Raw genomic sequence first — 12,053 nt, forward strand, 5'->3', positions numbered from 1 at the left:
GTCTGTTCAGATCCTCTGCCCATTTTTTAATTGGATTATTTGCTTTATGTTTGTTGAGGTGCATGAGCTCTTTATATATTTTGGATGTCAACCTTTTATCGGATATGTCATTTATGAATATATTTTCCCATACTGTAGGATGCCTTTTTGTTCTATTGATGGTGTCCTTTGCTGTACAGAAGCTTTTCAGCTTGATATAGTCCCACTTGGTTCATTTTTGCTTTTGTTTCCCTTGTCCGGGGAGATATGTTCATGAAGAAGTTGCTCATGTTTATGTCCAACAGATTTTTGCCTATGCTTTTTTCTAAGAGTTGTATGGTTTCATGACTTACATTCAGGTCTTTGATCCATTTCAAGTTTACTTTTGTGTATGGGGTTAGACAATGATCCAGTTTCATTCTCTTACATGTAGCTGTCCAGTTTTGCCAACACCAGCTGTTGAAGAGGCTGTCATTTCCCCATTGTATGTCCATGGCTCCTTTATCATATATTAATTGACCGTATATGTTTGGATTAATATCTGGAATCTCTATTCTGTTCCACTGGTCTGTGGGTCTGTTCTTGTGCCAGTACCAAATTGTCTTGACTGCTGCAGCTTTGTAGTAGAGCTTGAAGTTGGGAAGCTACATCCCCCTTGCTTTATTCTTCCTTCTCAGGATTGCTTTGGCTATTCAGGGTCTTTTGTGGTTCCATATGAATTTTATAACTATTTGTTTCAGTTCGTTGAAGAATGCTCTTGGTATTTTGATAGGGATTGCATTGAATCTGTAGGTTGCTTTAGGCAGGATGGCCATTTTGAGAATATTAATTCTTCCTAGCCATGAGCATGGGATGAATTACCATTTGTTAGTGTCCTCTTTAATTTCTCTTAAGAGTGTCTTGTAGTTTTCAGGGTATAGGTCTTTCACTTCCTTGGTTAGGTTTATTCCTAGATATTTTATTCTTTTTGATGTAATTGTGAATGGAATTTTTTTCCTGATTTCTCTTTCTGCTAGCTCATCATTAGTGTATAGGAAAGCAACAGATTTCTGTATATTAACTTTGTATCCTGCAACTTTGCTGATTCCGATATTAGTTCTAGTAGTTTTGGAGTTGAGTGTTCAGGGTTTTTTATGTATAGTATCATGTCATCTGCAAACAGAGACAGTTTAACTTCTTCTTTACTATCTGGATGGCTTGTATTTCTTTGTTTTATCTGACTGCCATGGCTACAACCTCCAATACTATGTTGAATAACAGTGGGGAGAGTGGGCATCCCTGTCTTGTTCCCAATCTTAGGTGAAAAGCTTTCAGCTTCTTGCTGTTAAGTATGATGTTGGCTGTGGGTTTGTCATATATGGCCTTTATTATGTTGAGGTACTTGCCCTCTATACCCATTTTGTTGAGAGTTTTTATCGTGAATGGATGTTGAATTTTGTCAAATGCTTTTGCAGCATCTATGGAGATGATCATGTGGATTTTGTCCTTCTTTTTGTTGATGTGGTGGATGATGTTGATGGATTTTCGAATGTTGTACCATCCTTGCATCCCTGAGATGAATCCCACTTGATCATGGTGTATGATCCTCTTGATGTATTTTTGAATTTGGTTTGCTAATATTTTGTTGAGTATTTTTGCATCTATGTTCATCAGGGATATTGAGCTGTAATTTTCTTTTTTTTGTGGTGTCTATGCCTGGTTTTGGTATTAGAGTGATGCTGGCTTCATAGAATGAGTTTAGAAGTATTCCCTCCTCTTCTACTTTTTGGAAAACTTTAAGGAGAATGGGTATTATGTCTTCTCTGTATGTCTGATAAAATTCCGCGGTGAATCCATGTGGCCTGGGGGTTTTGTCCTAGGGTGGTTTTTTGATTACTGATTCAATTTCATTGCTGGTGGAAGGTTGTATTTTTCTAGGAAGTTGTCCATTTCTCTTAGGTTTTCCAGCTTGTTAGTATATAGATTCTCATAGTATTGTCTAATGATTCTTTGTATTTCTGTGGGGTCCGTTGTGATTTTTCCTTTCTCATTTCTGATTGTGTTGATGTGTGTAGATTCTCTTTTTCTCTTAATCCGTCTGGCTAGGGGTTTATCTATTTTGTTTATTTTCTCAAAGAGCTAGCTCTTGGTTTCAGTGATTTTTTCTATTGTTTATTCTTCTCAATTTTATTTCTTCTCTGAACTTTATTATGTCCTTCCTTCTGCTGACTTTGAGCCTCATTTGTTCTTCTTTTTCCAATTTCAATTATTGTGAATTTTGACTATTCATTTGGGGTTGTTCTTCCTTCTTTAAATAGGCCTGGATTGCTATATACTTTCCTCTTAGAACTGCCTTCGCTGCATCCCACAGAAGTTGGGGCTTTGTGCTGTTGTTGTCATTTGTCTCCATATATTGCTTGATGTCTATTTTAATTTGGTAATTGATCCATTGATTATTTAGGAGCATGTTGTTAAGCCTCCATGTGTTTGTGAGCCTTTTGTTTTCTTTGTACAATTTATTTCTCGTTTCATACCTTTGTGATCTGAGAAGTTTTTGGTAGAATTTCAATCTTTTTAATTTACTGAGGTTCTTTTTGTGGCCTAGTATGTGGTCTATTCTGGAAAATGTTCCATGTGCACTTGAGAAGAATGTGTATCCTGCTGCTTTTGGGTGTAGAGTTCTGTAGATGTCTATTAGGTCCATTTGTTCTAGTATGTTGTTTAGTGTCTCTATGTCCTTACTTATTTTCTGTCTGGTGGATCTGTCCTTTGGAGTGAGTGGTGTGTTGAAGTCTCCTAAAATGAATGCATATTGCATTCTACATCCTCCTTTAATTCTGATAGTATTTGTTTCACATATATCAGTGCTCCTCTGTTGGGTGCATAGATATTTATAATGGTTATATCCTCTTGTTGGACTGCCCCCTTTATCATTATGTAACATCCTTCTTTATCTCTTGTTACTTTCTTTGTTTTGAAGTTGATTTCGTCTGATACAAGTACTGCAACACCTGCTTTTTTCTCCCTATTGTTTGCATGAAATATCTTCCATCCCTTCACTTTTAGTCTGTGTATGTCTTTGGGTTTGAGGTGAGTCTCTTGCAAGCAGCATGTAAATGGATCTTGCTTTTTTATCCATTCTGTTACTCTGTGTCTTTTGATTGGTGCATTCAGTCTCTTTACAGTTAGGGTGATTATCGATAGATATGTACTTATTACCATTGCAGGCTTTGGATTCGTGGTTACCAAAGGTTCAAAGGTAGCTTCTTTACTGTCTAACCATCTAACTTAACTCTCTTATTAAGCTATTATAAACACAGTCTGATGATTCTTTATTTCTCTCCCTTCTTATTCTTCCTCCTCCATTCTTTATATGTTAGGTATTTTTTTTGTGTTTCCTTTGACTGCTTTTGTGGATAGTTGATTTTATTTTTTGTCTTTAATTAGTATTTGGTTAGTCTTATTTCTTTGCTGTGATTTTATTTTCTCTGGTGACATCTATTTAGGTTGGCATCTATTTTTAACATATGTGAAATGGATGTGGAATAGATCTACTAAGTAATAATGACAGGATATCAAGGGAGTAAAACTAGTTTACTGAAATAACTTTGAAGTAGTTATGTGTGGCACAGAGTGGAAATTGCAGGACAAACTACAAGTTCCACTGAGAATTTGAGCTTGAAAGAGTGCTATATTCACAGCATGCCAAAACATGGAGAACTCCATCTTTTCTGTCTTCTCTTCCTTCTCCCTTTCTCTTCTCTCTCTCTCTCTCTCTCTCTTCAGAAAGTCTCATGCTCTGATTAAGTTTGCATAAAGAGAAACATAGGATATAGCAATTCTCCTTGTCATGTGATGGTTCCAAGTGTAAAAACTAATTTAAGATCAGATGGATCTTAAGGGTCTTCCAAACTCCTATTATCAAGTTGAACAAAGCCCTTCTCTTAAAAAGGAACCTTAACTCTTGTCAAGGTAGCCTTGCTACCCCTGGGCATCTTTTTTTGTCTTGTAGACAAAGAAGGTTGGCAGTTCCTATTTCCCGTGAAGGATGCATCTCTGAGAAGTCAGCTAACCCTACAGTTTGTGGACAGGTGGCCCCTGGAGTCATGCCTGGAGATCCTAGCCTACTGCATTTCAGACACAACTGTCCAAGAGGGACTAAAGTGTGAACTACAGAAAAAGCTGGCAGAGCTGCAGGTGTATCAGAAGGTATTATGGGACCTGGCCTCAAGAGAAAGGAAATAGGCTTCTCACCCTATTACCAACTCTAACTTTCTCTCATGTGATGGTAGATTTTAAGAAATCTAGGCCTGGCTTTTACTCTGCATCTGGCTTCTTTTTCTTAGGCAAACAGCAAAGAAGCCTCCTATCTGGTTCCTATTTTATTTAGTCCTATAATGTTAAATATACATGCATCAAACAAGCATAAAAATTATAACAAAATTAACATTGGAATGATGTTTTATTGTCCACAAAGCCTTTTTCACATATATATTTGAGCTTTGTGTATGTTTTATGTCTGTTATGTCTTTTTTATTGCCCAGTTTTTAGGAGCTTAATCTCTATCATGTCTTTTTTAGGGATTGCTTTAAACAAAAAGGCAGCCAAATTTTAAGAGACATTTGGAAGGATGCATGAAAGTGACACTTTCAATAGTGAAAAATTCTTGTGAAATATGTTATATGTAAAATCAAGAGGCTCAGGGAGACAGATTTAGGTGGTTACAGCTACATAACAACTATGAAATACATGCTAACTTTTCCATGTGTACTTAGAACAGAACAGAGTCCAGTTTTTTTACCAGGGAATGTAAAAATAGCAGGTAAAAAAGACTTTCTTTCCACTCATCCTCAGCAGTTTTCATCAGAGCCCCATGAATGGTGATCCCACAGAGCATTAAAGCCACCGAGTATTTTGAGGTAGCATTTGAGGTGGGAGAGAATGGGACAAGTGACCCCAGAAGGCTGAGCAAGCTATAAAGCACAGAAGCCTCTGAGAACTGTCCTCACAGTGAAGGTCCCCAATCCTGGCCTCCCCACTTAGCCTTTGCTCCCTAAGTGTGCCTCCCAGATAGGTTCACTCACCTTTCCAAACAATGTGTGCCCCACTGTCTCTAATTCCAGCTCTCTCCTGGCAAGTTCTGTCAGCCTGACTTTGGAAGAGAGAACTAGGGATGGGCCGATGACTTGTTCATGGAGGCAGAAGCTGCAGTGTGGTTTGATAGCTTTTCCTGTCTTTCCTTAGATTCTAGGTTTACAGGCTAACCCAGTGTGGTGTGACTGGCAAACCCTGCGGAACTGTTGTGCTGAGGACCCATCAGCTGTCATGAACACAATTCTGGAAGCAAAGGTACCATTGTCCTGGGTAGTTTTCCCCTTCCTCCTCTCTTCAGAGTTGAAATTCCTTAACTGGTTGTACAGACCCCTTTCCATGTATCAGTGTCCTCATATTTTTGGTAACTACATCACATTCTTTTTTCTTTTTCATGTGTATGAAATTTACCAGCATACAGAGATGTATAGTATAGAGAATAGAGTTGACGCTTTTGTGATATTACCCTTCTATTCATGCATGAGATTTCATGTGCTGTATACATTAGGTGCAGAATATATGACTTAGTAGGGAATCACCGTACCACCAGTCATGAGCATCCCCACCTTTATTAAGACATCACCAAATTGCTCTTAAGATCGGTTACCTTGATACACCACTCACAGTTCCTGTTGCTCTGTATCCTTACCAACCTTTGGTATTAGCCAACTTTTCACTTTTTGCCAATAGGATGGTATTTCATTATTGTGTTAATTTATATTTCCATGATTACTAAGACCTTGAATATCTTTTCTTGTGTTTATTGGACAACTGAGTACTAAACGATTTTATTTATCACTTGAGGAATTGCTATACTAGGGTTCAAAGTAGGTATGTTCATCCAGACGTTCAGGGAGGAAAGCTTTATTGACTGTGCATTTATTTGCCACTGTGCTAAATGGTAGAGAAACAAAGATAATTAAGCTCAGTCCTTGCCTTGCACAACTCACATTTTGGGAAGGGGGGCAGTGTAAGACACATTCCTGGGTGACTGCAGTGTATCAGGTGAGCCCAGATGGCGGTGGGAGCACAGGCAGGGCACCTAATGAAATGTAAGATTCAAGGAAACATCCTATGGAAAGTGGCCTCAGGCAAATCTGTGGGAAAGGCATTCCAGATGCCACCAGATTATAATACTTGGACAAAGCCCTGGGAGTTCCATTCTCTGAAACTTTAATTTAGAGTTCACAAATTAGGGGTGGGAGGTAGTAAGAGAGGACACGGATGAAATCCAACCCCCACCACATTTATTTGACTCATGCATTATTGGTCTGCAGAATTTTTATTTTTTCATATATGTTTCATTGCCAACATTCTATTTTAAAATAGAAGCATTTTTTAATTAAAAAATTTTTTTTATTTTTTTATTTTTTTAAGTCTGGCAACACTGGGCCTACACATTCATCTGGCAACATCAGAGCTGAGTAGACACTGTCTGCTTTGGACCATCTTCCCCACTTCCTTAGTATCTGCCCAGGGCTGGCACTAAGTGTCAGTCACTATGTGTCATCTGTTTCCTTTTTATGGTAGAGCCAAGAAGAAAATGATACCATTAACAGTTGTCCTACTTTGATCATTTTAATAACTTATTTTGCCACTCTAGTCCTTTGAGTTTATGATCCCACTTTAATCCCACAGTGAAGTTCCCATCAGCACTTATTAAACTTTTCTGGGCTTTAGCAGACTCAAGACCACCAAGAAAAACTAGGCAAAAGCCAGATGAGAGACAAGGCTAGTAACTTAAAGGGATTGAAGGCATGGTGTGTGTTTCTTTCCAGGAATATGGGTTGTGTGAGGAGTGGGGCTGCCTGTACCCCATTCCAAGAGAACATTTAATCAGCCTACATCAAAAGCATCTTCTACACCTTCTAGAAAGAGGAGATCATGAAAAAGCTCTCCAAGTAAGTTTCCAACTCTTCCCATTTTTCTTTTGGGAAGGGACAAAAAGGTTAGCCAAATCAGGTGGTTTTGTTCTGAATCCCATGCAAAGCCTTTCAATCTCAGATCTGCCCCTTAGTGTCCTTCAGGAACCCAGTCATCTGAGCAGAAGGTGCCTATGCCTGCATTAGGTGCCAGGTGGGCAGCTGGGTCCAGGACTCTGCTGAACTCCAGTCCTGTCAAAGCCATCATTTGTGAAGCTACAGGGGTGGTGAAAGAATGAGTGTGGAGAAGGGGTCAGTCCAAAATGGATAAACCCAATGTTCCATTCTCAGATAAAACAAGGCTGTACTAGGAGTTCTGTGGGGCTCACCTTTCTCCTCTACTCTGCTCCTGCAACAGCTCCTACAAAGAATTCCTGACCCCACCATGTGCCTTGAGGTCACAGAGCAAGCCCTTGACCAGCACCCTAGCTTGGCCACTTCTCATTTTTTGGCCAACTACCTCACCACCCACTTCTATGGAGAGCTGACTGCTGTCCGACACCGTGAGATCCATGCGCTGTACATGGGTTCCAAGGTAAGGAGGCAAAGGGTGTGTTGGGAAAGCATGCCTGAGAGGGAGACTGCTGGCCTGGCTCCCATTTCAGAACTTGCCCTTTCAATGACTCTTCTTCCAGGCACCTGCCACCCTGGGCCTGTGCTATATAAAATCTTTACCCTAGCAGCCCACCATATCCTAGCTGAGTCCCTCAGGATTTGTCATTCTCTTTACTGCCATGACTCCAAAGTGAATTTTACCTGGCCCCTTTAAGTTCTCTTTAAGTTTTCCCTGGCATCTGCTGTATCAGTGTTTCTCAATTGTGACCATGTCTTAAAATCACCTGGAGTTGTTTTTTTTCAATTAAGATATCATTGATATACAATCTTACGAAGGTTTCACATGAAGAGCCTTGTGGTTTCAACAGTCCTCACCCCACCCCCACTGCAGTCACTGTCTGTCAGTGTAGTAAGATGCTATACAGTCATTATTTGGCTTCTCTGTGCTGTGCTGCCTTCCCTGTGACCTACCTATATTGTAGAATCACCTGGAGTTTTTAGACATACCAATAGTTGATCTCCACCCCAGGTAAGTTAAAACTGAATTTCTTGGGACAGAGCTTGTCTATCATACAAAGGGATTCTGATACGAGGATTTCAAACTACTGCTTGATAAACTAGTCTGTGCTCAAGGAAAAGGGTTAATTGTCTAGATAATATGTGTAACCTTGGAGACATTAATACAAGAAATTATAAGCTAGACAGTGTAATCTAGTGAAGGAGGGTTTAGGGAGAGATGGGACTGACATGCGTATAGTGATGCTGATTGGCAGTCCTGTGTACCACCCCCTAGTAAAGGACGAGTGCTGGGAGAGGCATCAGTGTGACCACTTGGCCCACTTGCTCAGAGTTCAATTATGTAAACTGTTTCTAAAGAAGATATTTTCTTTTTTTTTCTAAGATGCACTATACCTAAATGGGGGAGTCCTTCAAAACTGGCGATGAGCAGAGCTAGTGAATATATTTCAAGCTGGTGATATCAACCTCTAGAAAGAGTTTAGAGTCACCATTTGCCTGAAGTCTACTAGTATTACCTAATATTGTACTTACTCTAATATAGCCTCTAATGGGTAGAATGGTGGCCCTAAGGATCAGGCAGAGCTCAAGCATGCCTGGAGGGTCTACAACAGGGGTCAGCAGACCCACCTGTGGGTCAAATCCAGTCCTCAGCCTACTTTTGTAAATCAAGTTTTATTGGAATACAAACATATATATTCCTTTACCTATTGCCTTTGGCTTCTTTTGAGTAGTTGAGACAGAGACCTATGGCCTGTAAGTCCTAAAATATTTACTGTTTGACCATTTAAGATTAGTTTGCCCACCCCTGCTCCCTTGTGTAAGTACAGGTACTTAGAGTACTTCCTGGTGCCACCTGGAGGCCAGCCTTGCTTCCCGAAAGACTACTAGCCAGTTTCAGTAGTGAGCCTATGCCTTCTGGGCCCAGATATCCTTCCCCTTTCCTAGGAAGAACCTCGGCTTTCTTCTGAAATAGTGCACTATTTTCTTTACTCTGTGAGTCTATCCCACAAACAGGTTCTGCTGACCCTTCCTGAGCAGCACCGGGCCAGCTATTCCCACTTGTCCTCTAACCCCCTACTCATGCTGGAGCAGCTGCTCATGAACATGAAAGTGGATTGGGCCACTGTGGCTGTACAGACTCTGCACCAGCAGCTGACTGGGCAGATTGGCTTCACCATGGATGAAGTTGACTCGCTGCTTTCCAGATATGCGAGAAAAGCCCTGGACTTCCCGTACCCTCTGAGAGAGAAACGATCGGGTAACTACCAACATCCTAGGTGGGGGCTCTTCCTGGAGCAGAAAAGACCATACTACATCCTTACTTTTAATTTCTCCTCTTTTATTATTTTGAGTTGACCAAGAGTGAAAGGAATACACTTCAGGAGAGAGAGCTCTTTATGACAGTGAAAACTTGGCCTTGGAGGAAATAGCAGGCTAATCAGAATTAAAGGATGATAGATAACCACCATGTGCATAATAACAAAAAGGTTTGGGAAACAAAACCTGCTGGAAGCAGACCCCATCTGGCCTGGGCCCAGTGGGCTTTTCAGTGCCATCGTTTTGCATTGAGGGTATGCTCTGTTCCAGAGTCACATCAGATAGCACTAGTGTGTGAGCTGCCTCAGCCTCTTGAATGAAGAAAATGAAATAAATGCGGGCTGATGTTCCTAGCCAGCTTTTTTTTTTTCTTATTCCCTACCCTCCTTGGCCATCATTTAAATGTCTCCTACTTCCCTCTGGGCATGTTTAGATCTGTTTTGTAAAATCTTAGCATCTGCTTCATTATCTCATGTGCCTAAACATAGTTTGTTTCTTGAGGAGTTTAAGAAGCATGTTTGCTATTGTCTCAGAAGTACATCTCACCATTCTTTTTAAACCTAGTAGAATCATGGGATGACAGTCAGTGAAGCCAACAGGGCTTTCAACTAAAAATACCCGGCATGCTGAGGAAAGATGCTTATGGTAGAATGATGTTTTGTCAGCATTTTCCCTCTCTACAGATTCTGTGATTCACCTCCAGGAAATTGTCAGTCAGGCATCAGACCTTGAGACCTTGTCTAGATCACCATCAGCAGAGTTCTCTTCTGCTACTGCTCCTGGTAAGAATAGGTGCTGAGAGTTACCCATTTTTTTAGTTCAATCTTGCCTTATTCTGACTTCTGATTATTTTACCTCTTTTTTCATTCCCATTTACTACATTCTTATTAATTGCTCTTTTTGGTTTGTCCCAGCTTTGTATATCCCAGGAAATTCAACATGCAAAAATCCATTCTCGTTATCTGTAGTAATATATATATAAAGTCTACACAAACACTGAATTAGCAAATACTGAATCATTGCTCTTAGGAAAAATATGCACATATATTCGCACATATATCTTACAGATTATAATCTTAAATTAAAAACAGTTTATCCTAGTAGATGCTACCTTCTTTATTTTGCAAAAGAGAAAAATAGGCTCAGAAGTGTTAACGTGACTTGGCCTGAGGCTGCCCCTAATGAGTGTTTGTGATTCAAATCCTGTCAAACAAGCCCCAGAGCCAGAGCTTCTCACACTACACTGCACTGTCCCCTACCAACTCCATCCTCTGATCACCTATGTGAGTTGAAATAAGAAAGCAGAACATCACCTTGTTCAACCTCAGACAGCCTGCAAGTTAGGCAGCTCAAATTATTCGCCACAATGTGCCTGTCCACAGCAGTGCTGCAAATTCTGATTTTGAGGTTACAAATAAACTGTGGTGAGTAGGCAAATTCAAAAATACAGAAATCTGCTAATAAGGAGGATCAGCTTTATTTAATCCTCATGTCCCTACATTGCAGTTAGTTACTTATGTCTGTCACCTACACAGGGTACAAGCTCCTTAAAGTTCTCAGCCACATCTTGGTCCCCGCTTTTCACTACCCCTCCTTCCCCGCAATTTCTGGCCCCTTTCACAATGGCCTACACTTAGAAGAAGCTCAACGAGTATTTTAGTAGCATTTGGGGTAGCAGGATTCTGGGGAAAGAACTGTAGACTCTCTTCTTCTGCTGAGTCGCTGTGTTTTTCAGTTCCCTTTTTCTGTGGGCTGCCAGCATTTCTCTGCTAGGTGACAAGAAATCTCTTTAGATACCATAAAGCCAAGACTGTGGCATTTCATGGCCATACTTTAAGAATTAGCCATGCTTCACTAATGCAGACCTGGGGGGAGGGCTCAGACTTACAGGTGTATAAGCAACTTCACACATCTGCATAATGCAGCCTGAGCAGCTTCAGTTTACTTTTTTTTTTTTTTAGCTCTTTATTGTAGAGAATTTCCAGTTTACAAAAGTAGAACAGTGTTATGAAGTCTCACATACCCATGATTCAGCTCCAATAATTATTATCTCATTGATGACCATTCTTGTTTCATCTACACTCCCATCCTTCTACTGGGGCATTTTGAAGAAAATCCTAGATCATATCATTTTATTTATAAATATATCAATATATATCTCTAAAAGGTAGATATCTATAAAACAAAACCATACATCATCATTATACCTAAAAACAAATTGACAAAACCTTATTATTATCAACTATCCAGTCAGTATTCAAATTTTCCCAGGTGTCTCAAACATTTTTTTACAATTGTTTTTTTCTACAATCAATATCTAAATAATGTCCTCACATGGTGTTTGGCTAAAACATCTCTTAAATCTCCATTAGTCAATAGGTTCCCTCGCCTCTTTTTTTTTTTCTATTTCTCTACCTCTTTTTTATTTATGTTGGAAGCTAGACCATGTGTCCTATAGAGCTTCCCACACACTGGATTTTGCTTGTTGCCACCTGCGGCAATCTGAGTCCTGTCCCCTATATTTCCAGTACAATGCTAGCTGGACCTAGAAGCTTGATTTGATTCAGGCTTAATATTTTTTGGTAAGTATATTTGATAGGTAATTGTGTGCCTTCCATCTGGAGATACACAATGTCCAGTTGTCTCTCTTTTTGCAACACAGTCAGCCATTGATGATCATTAACGAGATCT

General features: G+C 39.9%; 1 protein-coding gene across 3 annotated transcripts in view; it reads left to right on the plus strand.

Annotated features, from left to right (window-relative positions):
- Positions 1-12,053, plus strand: part of ZFYVE26 (zinc finger FYVE-type containing 26) — a 64,795-nt gene that overhangs the window by 27,781 nt on the left and 24,961 nt on the right. For all 3 annotated transcript variants that reach the window (XM_036905972.2, XM_036905971.2, XM_057488369.1), the window contains 6 exons: positions 3,971-4,167; positions 5,203-5,307; positions 6,828-6,950; positions 7,330-7,506; positions 9,060-9,303; positions 10,046-10,144. In XM_036905972.2, the coding sequence (XP_036761867.2) occupies positions 3,971-4,167; positions 5,203-5,307; positions 6,828-6,950; positions 7,330-7,506; positions 9,060-9,303; positions 10,046-10,144 (945 nt within the window). The remainder of the gene's footprint in view (positions 1-3,970; positions 4,168-5,202; positions 5,308-6,827; positions 6,951-7,329; positions 7,507-9,059; positions 9,304-10,045; positions 10,145-12,053) is intronic.

The sequence above is a fragment of the Manis pentadactyla genome, chromosome 11, assembly GCF_030020395.1.
Source record: "Manis pentadactyla isolate mManPen7 chromosome 11, mManPen7.hap1, whole genome shotgun sequence".
In the NCBI taxonomy this organism is placed as follows: Eukaryota; Metazoa; Chordata; class Mammalia; order Pholidota; family Manidae; genus Manis; species Manis pentadactyla.